This window comes from Rissa tridactyla, chromosome 6 (assembly GCF_028500815.1).
Source record: "Rissa tridactyla isolate bRisTri1 chromosome 6, bRisTri1.patW.cur.20221130, whole genome shotgun sequence".
NCBI lineage: Eukaryota > Metazoa > Chordata > Aves > Charadriiformes > Laridae > Rissa > Rissa tridactyla.
The window spans coordinates 49,343,278-49,367,282 of record NC_071471.1 but is presented as its reverse complement, the minus strand read 5'-3'; the positions used below and the strand labels follow the sequence as shown (position 1 = coordinate 49,367,282).

General features: G+C 37.1%; 1 protein-coding gene across 2 annotated transcripts in view; it reads left to right on the top strand.

Annotated features, from left to right (window-relative positions):
• The window catches only part of ADK (adenosine kinase), a 298,411-nt gene that overhangs the window by 144,711 nt on the left and 129,695 nt on the right, over positions 1-24,005 (top strand). For both annotated transcript variants that reach the window (XM_054207000.1, XM_054207001.1), the window contains exon 6: positions 5-113. In XM_054207000.1, coding sequence (XP_054062975.1) covers positions 5-113 — 109 coding nt within the window. The remainder of the gene's footprint in view (positions 1-4; positions 114-24,005) is intronic.

Sequence of the window (24,005 nt, the reverse complement as noted above, 5' to 3'; positions counted from 1 at the left end):
CCAGGTCTCTTGTAGCTAACCTCGCTGCTGCTAATTGCTACAAGAAGGAAAAGCATCTTGATTTGGAGAAGAACTGGAAGTTGGTGGAAAAGGCCAAAGTTTATTACATAGCAGTAAGTCCAGCTTCTTTCAAATTGCTAAAATGTGTGTTACAACATTGTGAGGTTTAAGCAAGGAGCATGTCTGTTGCATATGGTTTAGGACGATTTTGCTGGAATACAATGAAAAAAAAAGACTGCTTCAATTTCGGCATAGTTTGATTTCGAATTTAAATGTACGAATGTAGAAGTATGTTTTAGTTGTGTGCTTTCTTAAATTAGTGGGAAAAAATAAGAACTAAACATATTTTCAGAGCTTTTGTAGTAGTGCATCAAATTTACATTTCACATTTTCTAGTAAATTGTTGTGAAGGATGCACAAATTATGTAGAAAAACACTATTAGCATAATTATTCACTGCAAACAGTTTGAGCTTATTTGTGTGAACAATCTTAATTGCTATTTATTCCATAGTAATTACTACGGCACCTTATAACTCAATATTTCAGAAACAATGATTGTGACAAATCTCTTGAATGTGGGCGGTGGGGCAAACTGATTTTAATGATGAAATCTTACTTCTGGAATAAAGGGGATTTGAGGATGGGACTTTAGTAGATTCACAATTAGTATTCTTTTTTTACCATCCAGAATGAATCAAGCCAGATTAGTGTATTTGTGTAGATTACATCTTGCCTAAATAGAAGTGGTGAATTTGTTTTCATCTTGGTCTCAAGATGATATGACTGATCAAAATTAGCAAACATAAAACATCTCTGACAGATTAAAACCTCATAACATGCATGTAATATATGGATTCTGTATGACAGCTGCTTCCATTGCACTACCTGAGCTATGTGGGAACAGCTGGTAAGAAGTGTAAAAAATTGATTATCCAGGAGGAACAAGTTCATTGAAAATACAGTTATTTCTTTTAGCTAGTGTTAATGTCTCCTACAGCCTGTTAGTGTGCACTGCTGTAGGCTTTACATGGTTGTTATTGATTCTTGTGTATGGCCAAGTCTGCCCCTTTATAACTGTCAAAAAATACTTATAACCTTCTCGGTATACAAAGAAAATATATCCCACTGCTATGACCATATGTTTGTGCTGTAGGTAAAAAAAATACGTAGGTGTATTGTCTACTCATTTTTTATTTCTGTTTTTCAAGTGTGCTGAGTTTTTTATTTCACAATAATTATACCTCAGTCTGTTCTAAATGCCATGCTGAGGAATTAATGCCATTGGCTAAAAAAATATTGAAAGGCTAAGAGTATAGTTTAAATAAAGAAGAAGAATAGCAAATGTTACCACCAAAAACTGTACTGCACTAAGTGTTGTGGGGTTTTGTTTGGTTTTTTTGTTTGTGGGTTTGTTTTTTGTTTGTTGGGTTTTTTTTTTAATTTTTAACATGCTTATATATAATTACTAACGAAGCTTCCAATATACAATTTAGAAAAATTAAACTTAGTGGAGGTGCTTCCAGAAAAGTGGGAAACGTTACATGAGGTGAAAAACAGGTTTGGGATTTTTTAAGATACAACCTTCATCTTATTTTAGTTCTGAAGCCACTCTTCTGTGTTCAGTCAGTGTGATCACTTAAATTTTGACTAGGTGATCCACTACGCGGATTTTCATCTATATTAAAAGCTGTTCTTCAGATATCAGTTCTATGACATCCAAGCTTTGACTAAGAGACAGAGAATTATTGTACTAAACTGAAAATAAAACCCAAGATGCCCGTGTGTTAATGGATAAATACATAACACTGAAGTGCTAATACATTGCATTAGATATTTACAAAATGGAATTCAGATTAAGGAAACACCTGATCGCAGGAGGAGATCTGTTGGGTAAAGAGCCTGGTTCACATCTGTAGCAAAAGCACTCAGGGATGGGTTCACCTAAGAGAGTTCTGGGACAGCATTATCACTTCAGATGACAGGTTGCACATGGAACTTTACTAAAGGAAAGGAGACAATGTGTAGAGCCATACATGTTCCCTCATGCCACGGTGCGTTTATGCCCTTTTCTTTCATTTAGTTTCTCTACTTGCAGGTTTGTAGCGGTTTACCAGATCAAACAAAACCATGTAGTGAACAAGTACCTCTCGTGAGGTATAGGGTAGCTCTCCAAGTCGTTCATTTGCCTACTGCTGTTGGTCTTCACTTTAGTCTTGTTACCTTCCTTGGCTTTGCACTGTGTATATGTTGCTTTTAATTTCCTTCTTTCTGTCCAACTGTCACCTATTTCTTGGATTGCATTAGAATGTATGTTAGTAACAGATACTTATTCTGGAAATCTGTCCCCTGAGATTATCAAACCATCTATTTTCTTGGCAGAGTAGGGCAGTTGTTGCTTTAGGACAGGTCTGTGATATCCTGTGGTCATCTGTATGTGCTTCCTAGAATAGATAATATGCTTTTCAATGCAGCATTCAGCAGAATGGCCCTCAGATGAAACTTAGCTCTGAAATCTAATCAATTCGCAGAGGGAGGAGTAGGTACAAAGGAAAAGATAGTGAAGCCGTGACAGAACCCTTAAAGACAACTTCTGTTACCATGAATGAACATAATACATTTATTTTAGCCATCTGGTAATCAGATCCAGCAGACAAATTGGAGGAAGACTAGCAAAGAATAGGACCCTGTAAATCACAGATAAAAGCAAAATACAGAGGCTGCCCCAGCTTTCTCAAAGATGGTAAACTTAAAAGGTGTATTTTAATCCTTTAAAATTACTCTACTTTATATCATTTAAGATAGATTACATATACTATCAAACTCTATGCAATTTCTTTCCCTTCTCCAGATATAATTCATATACTTGCAGTAATTTCTGCTACTGACATCATATCTTCCAGTCTGTCATACTCATTTCGCTGTGGATCAGCTAGCTGGGCTGCTGGTGTCTGATTAGAATTCACTGTGAGGGATTTTATTTGGTTCCTACTGGGGCTAGAAAATGTCTTTTCCTCAGACATTTCCCTTATTTCAGAGTAAGTTGAAAGTTATGATAACACTAAACATTGTCATTCTATCTCTGAAATTGTGAGTGGCACACAACCTGACATGAAAATAGATAATCTTAAGTTGTGGGTTTTTTTGTTTTTTGGTTTTGTTTTTTTTTTTTTTTTGGGGGGGGGGTGGGGGTGGTGTTAATTTTTTTTACTTTTCTTTCTTTCTGTGAGTCTGTGCTTTCTGCCAGACTTGCATTTTATAAATCTTATGTGTTAGAGTTGCATCTTACAAACTAGGGCGATAAAGCTCCGTATTTGGGCACCTTGCTTGTCTTACTTTCAGAGGCATTTAATAAATTGACAGTAGTACTGTATTTATGTAGGCATCTCTAAGAATTCTGTAACATTTATTGGGTTGTGGGGTTTTCGTGTTGTGTTTTGTTTGAGCTTTGTTTTTTTTTTTTTATATCATCAATGTCTTTAGCGCCAGCTGAAATCTATGGGAGTTGCTGGTACTCACTTTCTTTGACATTGCACACAAACATTTTAATATTTTTAATGCAACTTGCAGTATATAGCTGTTAATTTTCATATCTTACTAAGACCTGGAATGCAATGACATTTTTATTTTTGATTAAAAAAAAAATGCTGATAAGAGTTACTTAGGAGAGCAGAAAAACTCAGGAGAATTTTAGTTGTCATTTGACTCCAATTAGCACCTCTATGTTACTGTGTGTGAGTAAGGAATTTTGCACTTGTCCTTTCATAATGGAAAGAAAATGGAAAAGGAGAAAATGCTTTCCTTCGTTAAAAGCTGCACTTAACCTTGTGAAATCTTAACTCTGTGACAACTGATACTGCTTGTTCATACAGACAGCTGAATTTTAACTTTCTGCCTGTATTTGAACATTATTGCCTCAAGTGTGGTGCTTCCCAGATGTGTGTTTTCTCTTGTTCCCGTTATTTCTGCCAGTTATTTAGCTTTACTCAATTTGTTCTTCAGTCCAACACCTGCATTCATTTAATGTTTGCAGTTGGAGGCATTAGGTGGGTGAAACACTGTCAATTGATGCTAATATTATCTTGGTGCTGAAGTAATAAATGTGTTCTTAAAAGGTTCTTCTGTGCTTCATTTTTTCCTCCTCCCCCCCAAATACTTGTCTTTAGTAAGCATATGAAATGGCAGTATTGACTGCAGTTAGGTCCCCAGTCTGTAGTAACTTGAGTCTTAGCTTAGAATGGATCAGTTAAGTAGCTCCCAAAACCCACAGATCTTCCTTTAATAAAATGCTTGTCTCTTTTCTGTACAAAGGGAAATAGTAGGTTGTTGTTTAGGGACTGTATTTGAACTTGTGTTTTGTGGATATAGTTTGTGTGCTTAAAAAGCTTTTCTCAGTGGTATCTACCTAGACTTCTTGCCTAGCCATTTCATGTAGGTCCGGCATTGCTGGTGCTCATGTTTATCTGTGTTCATTAAAGAGATGTGGGACCATTTTTACACTGTACTTTATGCATTATGATCCCTTGTCTTTGCTTTTTGTTTTGAATTTACAGTGCCTGAAAGCCTCAGCTCCTGCGCTACCTGTTGTAGCTACAGAGTAGAAGAGCAATGAAGCTTTTTTTGTAGCTCTAAGACTTATTTCTGTGCAGCTGAATTTTGGGTTGCTTATTTTCAGTATTGCCATACAACCTTTTATTCAGAGAAGGTAAAGCTTTCACTCAGTCAGCTTTGCATTGGCTGTTGTTGTTTCATAATCCATAAAAGTTTAAACTGTTCCCTTCTCCTATTTCCATGTAGCAAATAATAGAAATTTCTCAGTGGTGATGCCCTTCAGTTGTACCACATTAAGTATAAAATTTTCTAATACTGCTTAGATTTGTTAGCCCACAATTAAATTACATTCACCACCTTCAGCATCTCTTGTATTTACCAAGTTAAGAGCAAGTGTAGTTTATTTTAATTTTAATGACAGTTCTGATCAAGACCAGGTATTTTGGTCTTAGGCTGAGTTTCAAGTAGGAAATGTCATGGGTTGCGGTATAATGATAATGAACCCAATGTAACATACCTGTTTGCTGGAGGAGAAGGTCTTAAAGCTCCAACCACCCTGTTATGTTTCAACAAATACTGTGGTATTTTTATATTTATTTTCTTTTAATGCCTAAGTGCTTGTCTAAGCAGAGAGATACTGTGGTGGTGTAGTGGGCTTGATGGCGGAATTATCTGGTTTCAACATGAGACTGTCAAAACATAAGCTTGATGTCAGCAGTGTGTAGCAAAGCTTAAAAAACATTCTACAGTATTTTACATGAGGTTTGGCTATTCTACTTGAGAAAAAATGCTGATTATTACAACAATGTAAGTATAAGTGAAATTTCTTTTGTGCTGTCTCCTCCTTTCAGAGGCATATTCAGCGAAGGCATTTTTATTGTAATTTGCTGCTATGATGAGTATGATAATTTACAATGGATTGTGATAGGTTTTTTTCTTTGAGATGTGCTGGGTCTGTGTGTGCATCATGGGAAGCGAGAGACAGAGACACTGGCAGGAATATCCCCTAAAAAAGGCATTTATTTGAATAACTCCACAATAGCTTTTTTTTTTTCCATTGATAACTTTTGCCATAATGCTCTGGCATCGGTATGTATGCCATTTGACATGCCAAACTATTTCTCACAATAATGAATAGGTTTTATGGCCAGGAAAACACCATTCTGAATGTCTTAAGCATAAAGAAGAAGCTGCAGATAGCAACAGTTAGTTGTGGCATTTTTTGCTGGACTGGGACAAAATCACCTTCCTGAAACCCACCGTCTCGAGGGACTGTATTTTCTGGAAGTTCTCGCTGAAGTGTGATGCTTTCGTTGTAGAGAGACGATATTCCTGTATATCACCAGGAGGCAAAGCTGCCAATTGTTGGCTTCCAAAACAAATATGGGAAAAATACTTTTCTCTTTCATAAATAGAGAAAATCCCAGCTAATTTCTTTGATCAAAATGCAAAAAGGAGCATTGCCTAAACTGGCACCAGCATGTGTTAAGTCATTCTGTGATGTATTTCGGGTGTGGTGTGCATTAGGCTACCATTTCAGGTGTAACTTCTCAGGCATAGACAATTTTGACAGTGTTTTCTCAAGTAACTTATGTGGAAAAGTGAATTAGAAACTTTTTTTTTCTTATATTTTGTGAAGTTTGATCCTCGAGTTGTCCTTCTTTGAAGGTGAATGCTTTGTACTTCTGCAGAAAAATGCATCGTCAACTTTTAAGAAAGATTGTACATCCTTTTTCCATAATACAAAATTAATGAGAATCTGTCTAACATCGTAAAAAATATTTATTTAATGTTTATTTATTAAATGTTCACCTCTATGTTATTAATTTATATTTATTTATATGAAGAATATACATGTTTCCTTTGCTGTCATTCTCCTCTTACCCCAGTAGCCTTTAAATTGCAGATACACTTCTTCAGCACAGCAATTAGTGAAGCTCAGTCATCGCTCCTTTTATCATGTGATTTTTTTGGGGGGTGTTTTTTAGAAGAATGCATTATTAGAGCACTTACACAGCCAGTCTAGCTGTAACAGCCAGGCGGCAATAGCAGTGCCATTTTTCACAAAGAAAATGTTGAACAGGAGCCAAATGTTTGGTGGCAGAGTCTGTTGCTAGGAAATCAAGTTCCTGAGGCGATTAATGACAAAGCAAGCAATAACAAGAAGGCAGAATTACAGATTTAAAAGAGAGGGAGAAAAAAAGTGGTTGGTGTTATAATTACCCAAAGAAATCCGTACTCATTAAATTGGCTGTTTTTATGATTGACTTTAATTGGAGGTTAGCTCAGATATTTAGCTCCTTTCCCACCCCTTTAAACACACACATGCACATAATCTGTAGAACTGCAGACTTGTTTTTCTAAGCATTGAGAGGAGCTTGCCCTGTAATTTGATCCCCACTGACAGATGCATTTTCTATGCTGCCATTTTGAATTAACCTATTGTGCAACAATTTTCCTCAGCTCTGTTGAATAAAACATCAAGTCTTATTACCTCAGATGGATTTGATAGAGTAAAAGAATGTACTTCTAGCTGAAGTAGACTATTTGCAATGAGTTCAGTGATTTGAACTCTGCCAACAAGCACCAATAATTTGTGATGTATACTTAAAGAAGGAGAGAGAGAAGAGCCACGTGGGGGGTCTTTTTGGCTGTATGAAGTTCAAATGCAAACCTCAGAGTAATATTGTTGTTTATGCTAAGGTTATTCCCCGAGATCAAGCCTTTTTAGATAAAGCACGTTAACTAAGATTTTTGCCATTAGGCAGATTGGTTTTGAACCAGAGATTCTCTTACCCCCAGTGGTCATCCAAACTGTTAGGCTACTGTGGGATTAGAAAAATAAAAATCAATCCCCCTCTCCCAGAAACCCCACCAGTTGGATTTTTCCTCTGAGACTTCTTTTGTGAAGAGACATTTTCCCTTGTAAAGTTAAACTGGAATAAATGGTGTTTTAAAATGATTTTAAATTCCAAATAGTTTGTATCCTGTGGTAAGGGAAGAACAGGCTTTCACCTTACTCGCTTTTCTCCCCAATTAGAAAAACTTATGCAGTCGGTTCAACAAAATTTTGGCACAGAAGTGGGGAGGCAACTGACCCTGACATTTAAATCCTGTCATGTTTCATCGATCATGTTCAAGACAATATTCCCTACTTGAAGCGAGTGAGAAGTGAGAAAATATCCTTTTGCAGTACCTGTAAGTGAACAAACTGAAGCTAACTATAAAAGCTAAATGATGGCATAGCTCTCCAAATTCCTAATCAAACAGTGAAACAATGGAACCACGCATATTCTGTCCAACAATACTCACATTACTAATCAGATGCCAATGCCAAGCTGTCTGCTTTGTTAAATACCCGGGTTCCCTGAGGCAAGAAGACAGCTGCTATAACTACTATGAAATTTGGTAGCTCAATCTATTTTTGCTACCCTTGGGCTATCAAGCTACAGTTAATTCAGACCACCCCAATTGGTACACTTTAGGGATTTTTTTTCAAAGTGTTTGTAATTAAAATGATAAAACATCATTATTACTCCAAAGATGTTGTGTGCACTTTGCATTTGACAGATACCTACAGAGATAAACCCAGCATGTAATTTTCATTGACATAATGGTTGTGATTGCATTACCCTTTTAAAAGTATATTGGGGTTTTGGTTTGGGGTTTTTTTTTGGGGGGGGGAGGGGGGAAGGGGGGGGAAAAAGGGCATGCTTTTATTTCATTAGTAGAATTTGTAAATCTGTTGAAATACTAAATCAGTCTCTTGGTTGCAAGCTACACGTCTGCAAAGGCTGAATCGGGCTTTGTTGCAGAGTGGGGAGCAGTGGGACCAGGCGATGGCCAGGGCCAGGGACCTGCCGTGCTGCCCGCAGACCCTGCAGAGACCCTGCTCCCGGGTGCCTCTGCCTTCAGGGACGCTGAATCTCAAATCATATGTAAAGTCTGGGCAGATTTAACACACTATTTAAATGTAAATTAAAAAGGGAAGTCTTCATACTCTTAAGGGGTGAGGTGAGTCAATTTGAAGGGAAATTTTTACTGCAGGTCCTCTTGCATGTCAGTCTTTATTAGATCCTCCCTTTATGAGAGCACAAGAATTTTGTCTGTTACCATGTCAACTTTGTTAGAGCAAAATCTCAAAACTAAAGCACCAGCAAATCGAGGAGTTAGAAGCTCTGAGTGAAACAGTATTGGTTCTATCTTGAATTATTTTTCATTTCAGTGCTTCTCTGATAAGGTTTAAAAAGAATCATTAAGACAGTTCTAAAGACTAAAACCTGAAATTCGTGATTTTTTTGGATATGAGGTAACTTGCTTATTTTGGATGCTGACTAGCAAAATTTATAGTAAATTAGTAGTCAGCACTCTGTACAGTTGATTGAAATTTGGCATTCTACCTTTCTTCCAAAGAATTTGGTTTCATAAACCTGTGGAGATGTTGTAGTCTGCGTAACCCTGGAATATCTATTGTTTGTATCTATGTCATCATCTGCTGCATTAAAAACCTCATATAAATACAACAACAGTTGTGTTCTGTTTTACTTGAAGAAGGTTAATTTTTTGACAGCAAAAACTACGTGCATGTGTGTAACTTGAGAGCTGAGTTAAGCTCTTTATGGTAGTCCACTACTTGGTCTGAAGTTGAAATTACAGTTTCACTTTTCGTTTACGTGTGTAATAGGGACAGTGCAGTTGTTTAAATACAAAACTTTTTTTTTTCTTGCAAAAAGTTGTGATTAATGATTTGCTTTGAGCACTCTGAAGTGGTCGCATTTGTGCTTGTCATTTCAAAGCCAGTAACTTTAGCACTAAAATTACAGAATATTACAATACATAGACATAGTACAAGGGGATTCATATATGCTCCCTCTTAGCTCAAAATCTGCACTGTACTGAATGGCATTGATCTACGCTGTAGACTACAGGTGGTGTTTTGAAATAGCGGGGGCTGCGAGCAGGATAGGAACCTGGAGGCTACTTTTTTATTCTGCAAGTAACAATTATCATTTTAAAAAGTCAAAATGTTTTTATGGCATAGCTAATCAATATCCTAAAAATCTGTGTCAAGTAAATTTGTGTGCTACATTGTGCTTAGCAATTGTGTGGTTAGAGTAAAAAAGTATTTTGCAAAAATGCTTCTGCATAGATTATCAGTGATAACGTATTAAACACGTTGATAGTATGCCCTGTAGATTGGGCTTTTTGCAATATGTGATAGATTTTTAGCAATTTAGGAGACAGAAGGGCTGAGTCCCACCAGCCTTGTTTGTTATCAGCTTTATTTGAAATAGGAATTGACTGATTCCAAAAACAGCCCTTGGAAGTTCATTTAAAAGAGGCCATGGGACACAAGAGATCCTGGATTGGCCTTGGTGCAACAGAGGGAAAAGACCTTTCCCCTTTCTCAGGGGACATCTGCTTTAGTTGAGGTCTTCATGGTGTTTTCTGAGTTTCTTTTTGAAGAATAGAACTGTGCCTTAAAGACAGGACTGAGCAGGTTTTGTGGTGTGGCTTTAATCCTTCTAGTCGTGGGGCTAGTGCTCAATCAGCTGTGCGCTGGGTCACCTGCTTGGTAAATGTGCTTCAGACACACATGTCTCGTTTGGTCAAAAGAAAGAAGATCCTCCTTTTTTCTTTTCTTCTGCCTTTAATTAAGGATAAAATACTTAAGGAATACTAAATTCTCTGAAGAAGTAATGAGTGCTGGTTTAGAAGAAAATTGTAAGTTGGAGAAACAGAGGTAGACACTGTTACTTTCTAAGGCAAATCCAGGCCATCATGTAGCAGGTAGGGCTTGACTGATGAAACGTCATTTTAGCAATATGAACAAGATAAAAACACTAGTACTAATCCTTGCAAAGGTTTGGCTTAAACAAAAGCTAAGGGCACTTAGATTTTGTCCACAATAGAGGGATTTTGCTGGTGCAGCTGCTGTGGAAAACCCTCTTGGGGATTTACCCTGCTCTCTGGTATAAGCGCCCCAATGTGGAGACAGGTCATAGCAGCTGCTCTACCAGCAGAATTGCTCTCACCTTCCCAGACTAATCATACTTGCACCAAAGTTTTTATTGGCAGGACTATGTTGGTTAAGGGCAATGTGGGTTTTTTGTGTTTCTGAATAATGTAGCTGCTTGGTCAAAATTATTTAATAAATACCTGGTCATAGTATTCACCATAAATATCAGCATAGTCATACCTTGTGGTCCATAGATATTACAAAGCCCCTTCTAAATTACAAGATTTCCCATGTGTAGTATGTGGCCAATAATGTCTAGCCCTTGAAGACCTGTAGATGAGAAGATCTGTCTTGTTAGCATGCTAAAGTTACTGAAGTTGTTTCGTGGAATGCCACTGCTCCTAATAGTTTTTTGCCAACTATGCTATTGCCAGATGCAATATAACAATACTTTCCTGCAAATTTGAAAATCGTGGGGAACAGCAGTTAACAGTATTTAGCATGAAATATGCCTCGGCATATGCTTCTGAACATGTCTTTTTAAGACCATATGGAGTATAATTGGTGCTGAACAACACTGAGGTGTTTTGTGAAAAGTAAAGGCTAAGCATTATAAAGAGTCATAAAATCTTAAAGAATGAGACAAATGGAAGAAATGGGAGAAAGAAGGGAGGTACTGAATATTCTGTGTTTCTCTCTGTGCATAACCTGAATTGAGAGACCACAGCGCTTTTAATAGAATTCTTTTCACAGTAGGCTTAAAACTAAAAAATTCAGCAAAACAATGGCAGGTAGTGGGCATGGAAGATGGTCTGAGTAATTGGAATGAAGCAGAAACAACCTTATCATCCATTGAGAGCACCCAGGAGAATATTGGAGTTTATAGCTGGGCATACGACCCTTGGCACTCTGTATGTGGAGTTCTTACTTGATCATAGCAAAGTAAGGTAAGAATGAATTTCATCCTTAAATATTAATTTCCCCTGTCCATCGAGGACTGGAGTAAAAATTTAAGAGTTTTAATTAATTTACTAATTAAAATACCTGATTTCCAAGAGAAGATTTAGAATTAGTAGAGCAGTGTGCTAAAATTAAAATTCCCCACCATTTTATTGATTTTAATCAAGAACTGTAGCTGAATGTAGAAAAAAGATTTACAAACTGAGGCTGAAAATTTTCAACAACATGAAGGATCCAATTTTCTTTGAAGAAAAAGAGAAATGTTCAATGAGCGTGCATATAAAGGATAGCAAGTATTCATTCCCCAGGACCAGCGCTGTCCCGAAGTGCTGCTTTATACTGCTGAGAATGGGCTGAAAGAGTTTCTGCTAAGGGCTGGAGATTCTTATCTGCCTAATTGAGCCATCATTTGTTGACATGAGGGAAATCACGTGAGCTGCCTTTAATGCATTTCTTGGTAACAGCAGAAGTGTAAAATGTAGTTCATGGAAGGGGAACAGAAAATGTTAAAATTTTTTATAATGGCCTCCTATATGGAATACTGTGAGGTTTTGCACTGCTGCAGAACCAAATGTTTGAATGTTTGTACGGTAAATACGTTAAATAAAAACATCAGATTCTAATTATTTTGAAATCGATGAACTTCTTTCTGTTACAAAGCCTCCAAACCTTCGGAATATGAATTTAATAAGGTCTTAGTTTTATCACTATGATAATAAAATTCTGTCAGTAGAATTGAAAGCAGATGTCATCTTTCTTTTCTTTTGAGAAAAAATGTCCACATAGTAATCTGCCCAATTGCAGAGTTGGTGCCAAGTGTTGTACAGTGGTAAAAGGAACAACAGAAAACATTCAATATTATCATTTAGTAGATAAGTATCAGAAGAGGGTGTTAAAACCCCCTGTAATTGGAGGCACGTTCAGTTCTCCAATTTATTCAGTCCATCTAGCACATCAATTTTATATTAAACTTCAGTCATGCTCCATAACCAAATATCCTATTTTATAGAATGTAGAATTACAGGCGCGCTGCTGTCTTTAGGAGATATCTGTTTGCTAGCGTAGTCTTTTCTTTTTTTTTTTTTTTCCCGCACTAGATTGAATTGATCTCATCTGTAAGAAAAGTTAATTTCAATTTTATTTTTAAAAGAAGTGATTACTGGCTGCTCTGTTGATGAAGTGATATCATAGGCTGGATAGGGGTACAGCAGCAAAACATTTCAGAATGGTATGTAGAAATCATGTAACTGAGGAACCCGAGACTGATATTACTGTGGAGGTTAGCTTACCAGTGAATACATAATCTGATTGCGTCTGCTAATTTTCGTATCGCTAGCAGTCATGTCACCACTGACCTGACAGGGAAGAGTATCAGAAGAGTACTCGAGTCTTTCTGCAACTGCAGATCTCTGTAGGAAATCCTCTAAGCTGGAAATAGTTGGAGCTGGAAGAGTATTGTATGTGCTTTTCTTCTTTCACTCTTGTCTAGACATCCACTTTTGGCTGCTGTTCGTATGCAATACTGGACTAGGAGGAACTTTGAGCTGATAATTTACTATTGTAGCTTTTAAGTTCAAAAGATTCGTGGCTTGCACCTCTTATTCTTGATTTTTGACCTAATGAAAGAAGAAAAATGTGAACAATAATAAAAAGTAAGACAAAAGTGAGTGTTAGAGGTGGGAAAAAAAGTATAAATCTTTAGATGTTAGGAAAAAATACTCCTGGGATGTTATAACATAGCATCTGTTACTCTTTTGCATAAAAAGAATACACATGCTTTAATGTTTTATTTTCAGAAAAACTGTGATAATATTAATGCAGTCGAGTACAGCTCACACATACATGAACCATGGCAGAGCATTTCCTGTGTTTTCCACAGTGTTGAAGCTATTGGTTTTAGATTTGAAAACAGATTTTGTTAAGCCACAATTGCCCTAAGCCTGTATTACCAACTAAAAAGAGACTAGAGAGTTAACATCTGCCCCGAAGGCAAAATTTTAAATTCTGACTGTACAATATAGTAATATGTAAGTAAGTAGAAAATTCAAGGGTGGATTTAGACTTTCACATGTAGAAGGCAACAGCTAGCATGCTACCCAGGACATGAATTCCATTTTCAAAGCTGAAGGCTATAAATGGTTATAATAGCTAAAAAACTATAATTGAATCACAGTCAGTATGTATTTAAACTAGAGTCAGAGTCATCCTTGCCTCCTCTCTTTTCCCCATTTGGGAGAATAATTCATACCATTTGACAGAGTACAGGATATTTTGGTGCTGAGTGACGTTTGTTTGGAAGGAAGAGCACTGCCACATTTCCCCCCATTCTCCTCGTTTCAGCCCGGTTAGAGAGTAGCAAACCTTAGACTTTGCTCGTGCTCCCTCCTTTCTACTCATAACACAAATGTATTTCTGCATATGCAAATGATGCATCAGTTGGGATTTGAAAAGTAATTTTCTCTTCCTCCTAACAATAATTGAGCAGTATTGTTACAGCCAGTGAGAGTATTCTTCCACAGATCTAAGTTCAATCATCATCTTGTCTTTTCATTCTTATTAGTACCATATATATATTGTAATGCTAAAAGTAGTCACCTGCATTTTATTGTGAATAGATACTACTTAGTGTTGCATCAATTTTACAATACTGTATTGTCCTCTTGTACAATTCAGCTAAGTTTTCAATTTTTATAATTTTAACAGTAGGTAGGTTTTAGTTTTAAATCAATAGAAAAAACGTAGCTTTAATTGGAACTCATGGAAGCTGCTTCCACTGGTAGCTGGAAGACTCTTAAAACAAGAAAAACAAACCCAAAAGAGTCTTAATATTATGGAGTGTATGTGCCCTTTAGGTAGCCTGTGTGTGTTCTCGGTTTTGCCAATTCAAAATGTTTGATGGAAATCAATTTCTGGTTTTAGTACAAGAAAAGGGGATTGAGATAATAAAAACCTTGGTTTGCTGGTACGGCCACTGGCAAAAACTCAGTATTGCAGAGTGACTCATCTATACTAGAAGGGGAACAGTAGCCCACAGCTAAATAAAAAGAAAAATCAGTTACATTGTGTGTACTCTTATGTTTTGCGTATGTGCCTTAATTATTTTAATTGAAGTAAGATTAAATACTTATTATGACATCAATAAACTAAAAATTTGCGCTCTGAATTAGGCAAAATCTTAGAGACAGTCCTGTGCAGATTTTTGGGCTAAATCTAGAGTGTGTTAATACTTCTTTCCAGTTGAAGAGCTCTGGCTAAATATGGAAGTTTTGATGAAATGCATAAAGCATGCTAGCTGTAAATTCTACATGAGTAATATTTGCTTTGGAGTTCTGTTTGCCTTCACTGATAAGTTTGCCTAGCAAAACTCAGAAATGATGATTGCCCTGAAATGGTTGATGGTTCAAAAATAAGCCCTGTGCAAATTAGGAGGAGTTAATATTTGCCTGATAGGACAAATGAGTATGAAGTTTTAGAGGTGGCGTAAAAGCAGTTCTCAAATTAAACTCTCTTGTTTAAAAAGAAGGAAAAGCTTCTAGAAATCCTGTGAAACGTTGTGGGTTCATCTTCCATGTCAGTAGTGTTTATTGCCACAAATGTCTGAGAATGCATTATAATAAACTACTCAGTTCTATGCAGATGTTAAGGATTATTATTAATGACTCATTTTGCTTTGTAATTGCCATAAAGTTTTTTCATTACCAAAACGTCTGATGAGAAGACATCTTTCCCAAAATTTCTCAGTACATGGGTTTTTATATTGAACTTTATAGTTTGTTTATTTTCTAAAAGCTCTTAGCTTCCAATGTCTGATACCAAGTATTTTTTGGTCTAAAATGCGTTATAAAAGGACACACATATGGTTGATCTGTCTTTGTTTTGTTTTGTATAGCCTTGTTTGGCATAGTGTTTCAGATAATGGAACACCACAGATCCTTCAGCCTCAAAATACTCTCTGCTGTTTTGGTAATAGTGGGCCAGAAAAAGTGGATTACATTCTTCTGTCATCTTTGTTCCCTCTAACTTGCCACATTAAAAAGATTACTGCAATCTTGGCAATAAAATCCTGGATTTCAAGTATATGGAAGCAGAGGACATTTGCTGCAAAGGTCATTCGTTGGTTTAGTTTCCAGAGAGAGATCTTTATTTTTTTTTTTTAATCTCCTTAGACCTCAGCATTCTTCTTGATAATGTTCTCTATACTTTGTCTTTTATGGTTTAATTTGCTTGTGCCACATGGAAGATTTCTGTTGCTTACTGTAATTTGATGCAAAATATAAAAATTCATCTTGTGATTCTCAGAATCTTTCCTGCTGATGAGCTGCAGGATTTGGTAGCCCGCAGTCACACGGGCCTTTAAAACTGAGTCATGGACCTCATAAATCATCTAAAAAGCAGTAACGGTACAATCTGCAGCTGTTATCATACATAGGAGGTGTGACTTCTTTTTGCACCATGGAAGGAAATGAAATGAGTGGGGGCAAAGAGCATGTTATAAAGGAGTTTAGTGCACTGTTAGGTAATGCTCGTGTTTTCATTCAACATATTTAAGATATTTTGTTGGGATGTGGGATACCCCATTTGGTTTACAATGTGGTTTTCCTGAAAGGGTAGCATTGGTTAAGCACCATAAAGCAAACAAACCATTTTCTCCAGACGTATGCGGCTGAAGTTCAGTGACTGTTGGCTGTTAAGAGCCCCAGACTAGTGGTGGCTGATTTGCCTTGCGCTAATGTGAGCACCTATGGTTGGTGGTTCAAATGTAGCAGTAAATCCAAGTGTAATTTTTCTCCAATTTTGCTCATATTTTTGTTATATACCTCACCAATTTTTATAAGAGATTGTTATATGCTAGTAAGACCACCCGTTAAGTTTAGAACTAAATATTTGATGCATTATGTTGACTATACTGTATACTTACTAATTAAAATTTTGTTAAAATTTTATTAAACACTTGTCATATGTTCATAACAGGTATTTGAATTTTTAATATAAATGTTACAGTGGGATCCTCTTTTAATAGAAAGATAACTTGTCATCTGACCTACAGCAAGCTTATCCTAAAAAAAACCCCAACAAATCAGACAAAAAAGGTAATTTAATTTCAGAAAATAAATTTTCAGATACTGGCAAGTCAAATGCAAAATTAAACACACTTTCAAGTTGCTACTTTGTCAGAATTTATTTAGATTTGGGGAAATTCCTGTGGATCTAAATGAATTCTCAGAAGAAGTGGTGTACGTGAGAGAAATGAAGAAAACCACTTAACTTGCTATGAAATGCACAACATTTATTATCACTTTCAAAGCTGATACTGCATGCAGTTGTAGCTGTTTACGCTGGCTTGAAAGCAGCTGGATAAGTCTGGTTTCCGAGCTGGCCACGCTGCTCCAGCTGTGAGATAGCAGGAGTATTGACAGTTGGCTTTAGCTGAATGGGAGTTGAGCTACTTTGAGCAATGCTTTGTTTAGGAGTACTTTGTGCTCTCATTGATCTTGATAGTTTAAGGTGCTCTCCAAAGTTATGGGGAGGTTTTTTAATACAACTCTTCAGGCATGGGTTGGACAAAGTTATTGTCATTGATTTTCCTTTTAAGTCCAGAACCAGGAATTAACCTCATCCCTTCTATTTGCTTTGAATCAATGATGTTGATTAAATAAACTCTTTTTTTTCCCTTCCTCTTATATCACTCTCATTAGATATTTAAACATCTATTAAACTGGGATTTAGATTTTATTTTCTTTAAAATATTTTCTTCAACAGTATAAAAAGGAGAAATACAAATGAGAAATAAAACCGTGGGACAGAATAAGAGCAACATTTACAACTCCCAAGAGAGAGAGCTGATAGAGTAAGGCAAGTGCTAAGGGAAGAGGGGATCATAGCCGTGGTATAGGGAAACATGGACAAAATACTCTCTCAGCTTTCAGTAATCTGCAGCTCAAGGTCTTCCTCAGGTGGTAGCATGTTGCTCAAGAGTTCTTGAGGTTGTTCCCACGTTAATGTAAATAATAGTTTTTTGAACTTCTGCACTTGGGGCATCCTAGAATAACACATCATGCACTTCAGTAATGTATGTATGAAGCATATTTTTTTTGTTTTGAACTTGCCACCTGGTTGTTTTATTTGGTGTCCTTCAGTCCTCATGGTATGAGAGACACTGAGCAGGTGTTCTCTGTGTCCTTCCCAACACCAGAAGCCTGCTGTTTGTTCTGGAAAGGGTGCGTTCATAGGAGATGGTCGACAGGGAGTGAGCAACGATGTGACTGTAGAATGCCAGGCTGACCCCATATGGATCTCGTTAGTGCGGGTAGGTTGTGAGGAAACACATCTAACATTTGAAGTGGAAAGGCCAATGTGTGCAGACTTTAGAGTCCTAAGGCTTGTCTGCAGAAACTGGGACATGGTGGGTAAGCGTGTGAGTTTATAGCGGAGTAGTTGCTCCCCCATTACAAGGGTACTCTAAATGCACACCACACTGACGGTGCTGCAGGATGTACTTTCATACTAAAACCATGGCTAAGCTCCAAGTATAGCCTTTCCGGAAGTTACCGTGGAGTACATACTGTATTACAATCTACCTTACTGTGTATTTATTGTCCAATGTGGAGAAGCCCAAATACAGCAGGTGTGCATAGATTTCTATTTTCTCTTAGTAAATTTATCCTTCTGTTTTTTCGTTCTTACATTAAACATAGCATCTCTTAATTTTGTGAGTAATATTTGGTTTTCACATGTTTGTGACATCGAGGCTCTAAATTTCACGGTCTTGGTTTTCTTATTCTCTCTTTGTACGCCAGCTCTGCCTGCAATCATGGAGACCTGCTTCTGGCTCCCAGGAGCTGACCCCTCTGTTTCAGATGAGGATGTGTGATTGTAATTTATTCAGAATTATTTCCTAAACTTAGTATAGACTTTTTCTTTGCTTTTTTTGGTAGTTACTGAGGAATGAGTTTTTCTCAAGTAGGTAAACCTTGAGGGAGTGTCTTTTTTTTTTTATTTTTTTTTTTTTTTTTTATTCCCCCCTCCTAGTTCGAGCCCCTGGTATTGAGACAGAAACCTTCCTTTGCTTGTTTGAATGGCTGTGGAAGACTGGGGTAGAATTGTGTAAATATTCTAGTGATGGAAAAATGGCGATTAAAAGATACAAGAAAAAAATCAATCATCTAGATTTTTGGAGAGTAAAGACAAAAGGAATGGAACAATTGTCAGCATGTGAGAATAGGTACCTGTCTTGAGGCCTGAAGTTGTATGTCTGGTTTGGTGCTGCCGGTAAAGAAGAGGGCAAGCTGAAGAAAGATTGTATGCTTCCCAGAAATCAGTTTGCTGTTTTCTAAGTGGTATCTTGATAGGCTAGGTTTTGTGAAGTTGAAAATCCCACACGAACAAAAAAGGAAAATCGATGTTGCTTACATTATTTTACCCAATTTTTGAATTGGCATGCAATAGCTTTTTTTGGTTTCGTAAATAGTCCGAGTATGGCTCCTGTGAAGTGTGAATGGCTATATTTCAGCCCAGGGCTTGGAAGAACACGTCTACCTTCAGATACCATCTAATTTCATTTCTTTTCCTTTGGATATGGTCTTAGTGGCACCACAGTATAAACAGTCCAGGTGTTTTACCCTGACTGGCTGCTCTGAGATCCTTCTCTAGAATTTTTTTCTGTACAGATCTGCTAATCTGTTTTTGCACTAAAAAACATTCCCACGTTATTTATGTCTGTTCTTGAATTACAGGAATACATTTGTGAGTTCAACCTGGTAGTAACTTTAACACACAACCTGGCAGTAATAAATTTTAATGTAGAATTTTTGCACTCAGATTGAGAGTGCTCCCTAAAAGGGCCTTGAGGGAGAGTGGACACACAATGTGCGAACTAGCACTATGCAAACCCTGGCATTGCTGTGTCTTGTGCGTGACACACAGATTCCTGGGGCTCATCCCAGGGTTAGCTGAATCAGTGAGCTAAATCACTATCCCATATGTTTCTTAAGCAGTTATGTTGAAGCTAATCAGTCCTTTTGGGGCACACAATTATATGTGGCAAAGAATTAGAAGTCTTGCCGTGGAGCTTGTCAGCATGCACACTCAGACTACTTACGTTAGCAGGAACTGAGTTTTTCTAGCCTGAGTTTTATTGTATATTTTGTCATAACAGTTTCTGCATCCAGCTGACAGTCTTCTCCTTCCCTTGTAGGTTACCACCCACAGAACAACACTCCAAAAGATAATGTCCATACTTTGAAATGAACTCTGAAATGTAAAAAAAAAACAAAAAACAAAAACCCATAAAAAAGGGCTAACGGTTAGCAGTAATGTTGTTGCCACCTGAAGAATTGGTTTTTTTCTTCTGAATCATTTTTCATAACACAACAAGCCTGCTCATAAATACCAAGTATATGTTCTCAGGGGAAAATCTGAAGAATATTTTCTGAAATATACCAAACAAATTGAGTATTCCAGTTCTCTTCTTTTAAACCAAATATTTTCTGGAAGACTGGTCTCTCACAAAAGTGGATATTGATGTGGTATCCATGTGGGACAGAAAAGGATTGTTTGAGCTCACTCAAGTGAAGTCTTCCACCCCTTTTGTAACAAAAACAGACACCCGTAGATGAATGAGTGTTACAGCTGGTCCCTGTCGCGATCACATGTTCTGCTTATGGATCTTGTCTTACTCTAGACTTGATGTATTACAATAATTGAAGTAATAAACTTCACAGTGAAAGATTCAAGAAGTAAAAGATACAGCTTCTAGTCAGGCTTGAAATGCCTCCCTTTATGAAATTGAGGGTTTGAAGTTGAGGAGAGCAGTATTTGTGTGACTTTTTTTTATGAAAAGACTGAAATGTTTGCTCTATTTCTAGTGAGCGTAGGTGGAAGAAGGCAACATTTTGTTAAACACATGCAAATATAACAACATTCTGACAGGAGCAATGTTAATTTATAAAAATTTCCTTCACATGTGAATAATTGATAAGACTAAAGTCTCCCACTGAAGTTTCTACATGATGGATCCGTTTCACAAAGGAGCTTAATTCTTTCATAATGATGCTTTTAATTCTTATAAAACAAATGAGTGGATTCTTGAAATGTTCCTTTTAGCACTGTGGTGTCTTTCATTCATAATTTTCCATACAGAACATACAAATGGTTCTTCATTTGAGTGACCTGTGGCCTGTGTAGTCTCAGTATTTCCATGTGTGGTTTTCAGCCCATAGCAGGAAGATCAAGGTCTGTGCTGCAGAAAGAAAGAGAAAACAGATGTCTGTGAATGCAGGGAAGTGTCGTGGAAGTAGAGATGGGGTGCGATGCTGTCTGTAACTTTGTAGAGAGTTCTGTGGAAACTTGATAATTCTGGAGTGCTGGTGTCCCATACCAGTGTCTCAGAGCCCGATGGCTGTCTATTGTAGGAAGCCTGCTTGTCAGCAACCCGACATCGAAGCTAACATATTTATTTGTAGAAAATGCAAGGTCTCAGATTCAGTGTGTCTTCCATAAAACAAAGCAGATCCATCCGCCAAAAAAAACCAAACCCGAAACCCACCAAGAAAAACATCAAACAAAATTAGTTTACCATTTAGTTTGTATTTCTTACTATTGCTTTCCTTTTTTGTTTTTTGTTACTGTAATATTCTACCTTTTTTTTAATAGTGCCTAGCTTTTTCATATATTTGCCACTTCATAGAAGAAAACACTGTTAATTTGTCTTAATTTAACTTTCTAATGACGTCGATGCACTTATTACTTAATTATACATCAGTATAAAGTATTTCTATGGAAGTTAGCAGAAAGATCATATTCTCCTCCATAAGGCTGCCCAGATAAATATGCAGGTGTGATATTATGTTTTCCCCTTGAATCCTGTGTTTTCCACGCGTCTCATGAGTAAAACATTGACAGGAAAAGCACATAGAGAACTAGAGCTCTAGTTCTGTCTAACCATCTTCATCGATCAGTATAGCTGTTAAAGGAGGTAAATGCCAGTAATGTCTTGTTTATCAAGATTGCTTTATCCTAGAAGCAAGTAGGCCTACTGTTGCATGAACTGGTCCTGTGCACCTACAATTCCTCACAGGGCAGTTGGTGTATAGGGCAATTTTAGTGCCTGAATTTAAATGTAGTTTTTAAAAGTATTACCTTACTTGAGAAAGGCTGGTCTGAAATACTGCATTTCCCTGGTGCTAAGTTTGTTTGTCCCTGAATTGCCATAGCATAAGGTGCACAGGCAAAACCACTTGATTCTGAAGACTCATAAGCAAGAATACTGGTAGCAATATTGCAATAGTTCAAAAAAATCTCTGAGAACTGCCTATTATGAATGGATTTCATATGTGGGGAAAATAACGGGCGTTTAGGGTACAATTCATAGTGAGGGGATCTTAAAATAGATTTTTTTGAGGTTTTTTTTCTTTGTTTCCTGGACTTTTGAGCATACTGTAAGGTCAAAGGTGGAATTGTTGTCTAGATGGCAGATCCTGCTGCAGTGCTGGTTTATTTCAGCATGCAGTCTCATATTACAGAAAGAACTAGCAGAATAATGCGTCCAATTATAATTTGTGAGAAGCTCAGTAAAAATCTAAGAAAAGCATCTGGTTATTTACAGTCTTCCTAAACATTTAAACAACTGCGTGCATGTTTCAGCTTCAAGCTGATCTCTCAAAAATGTGTAAATGCATGCTTTACACAATTCTGTCATAAAATTCAGTTGGTTGCATTACTTATGTGCCCTTTTCACAGCATTCTCTCACCTCCCACTCATCTTTAGCAAACCTCTGTAGTTATTCCTACTGATTAAATTGGTGCTTAGAGATGAATAGAGAGCTGCAGGCTATGCATCTTGTGGATCTGATGTGGTCTTTGGAGACCGATGGTGATTTGTGGATGCGCTTTTTATTTACCTGCTCAAACCTGGGAGTGAAGTTCTCACTCAGAACGAGCGTCCAGCTCTTGACAGGTAGCATGGAAGCCCTAACGTGAACGCTTACAAGAAGATAGCTGACCGTCCCTTTGGTTTTGGATTTGTGATGGTCAGTAAATTTCCTTTCCTGTTTGCTGTTTCAAAATAAAAATTTTGCTTCATGATCAAGTGAAGAGTGCCTTGGCACAAGACTGAACACTGAAACCCACGTGTCTTTGGGCATTAGTAATATTACCCAGGTGAAGTCTGAAAAGGAAGGCAAGGCATTAAGTGCTTTTTTTTCCTCCGACAGCAGGAAAGTACTGAGTGCAACGTAAAAGGCAAAAGGGATTACACGATCCATAAAAATGTTGGCCCAAGTAGGCACAACTGTTGATCTAGTCAAGAGACAAATGCGTGGAAATCACATATATTATCTTCCTCAGATTCTCTGACTCAAAGTTCTGAGTATGTAAATGTTATTGTTATTCCACACTTAATTATAAAATTTACTAAGATACTTGAAACTGAGTTTAGTGATGCGTTTAAATGTATACCACATGAAAAAAAGAAAAAAAAAAAAGGGACTCCTTAGTATATACTGTTTGATGGAAAGGGGAGCTAAACAAAAACTTCCCTATCCTATTCACCTTCTAGGGGGAGGTGTCCCTGCCCAGGGCAGGGGGGTTGGAACAAGATGATCTTTAAGGTCCCTTCCAATCCAAACCATTCTGTGATTCTATTTGCTAACACAAAATTCCCTAAGTCTGCACTTCTAGTAATATTTTGTACCAGACTTCAGGTTCTGTTACTATAAATGTGAAAGTACTCTTAAGAATGCCTTATATCTTCTATTGTAAAGCTATTTATAAATAAAGGTGTTACTGAATTGGCTGCTTGTTGTCCATTTTCAGAGTTGAAATTCAATTTTAAAGCTTGGGGTCAGCATTTTTCAAAGTTTGCAAGACTGTAATCCTTGAAAAATATTGTACATAAAACAGCAAGCTGTTTTGTATTTGCTAAAAACTGAGAAAGTTATTACTTCGGCTGTTGCCAAGTAAGATGACTAAAAAAAGAAAAGTTTATCAGAGAGGATTACGGAAGGAACAGATTTATGGCAAATGTCTGATATATACCCAGAATCCTCATGTTCAACTAAACCAGACTTGCCCTGGGCCTTCTGGAGCACAATGCCCTTAGCAAGTAGCTTTCGACAGCTTTTTCAGGAAGCAATATTTTTCTTCAGAAAGAGGGTCACTCCACTGTTTTTCTTTTTCCTTCTCTCCTGTCTTATCTTTTGAGTTCAGGAAGTATTTTAAATTTACAGCCAGCTTTGAAGGCATGAAGCAAGTTCAGCCCCAGAAGTATTTCCTGTTATGGCATTAATCTAATTCCATGAAAGTAGAACTGATTTTTCATCTGTAAAGTAGATAAAGTGCCTGGAGCAGCAGACCATTACTCTGGGTTATCATGATAAAGAGGCTTAGTTTTGACACCAAAGTGTTTATCAGCCTAACCAGGGGAAGATTTCATCCTTTTTGTTGAAAGAGATATTAATGGATTATAATATTTCTTTGCTTCATGGAGACAATGAGTTCATATTGAAAATGTTGACCCGAAATAACAATGTTCCCATAACA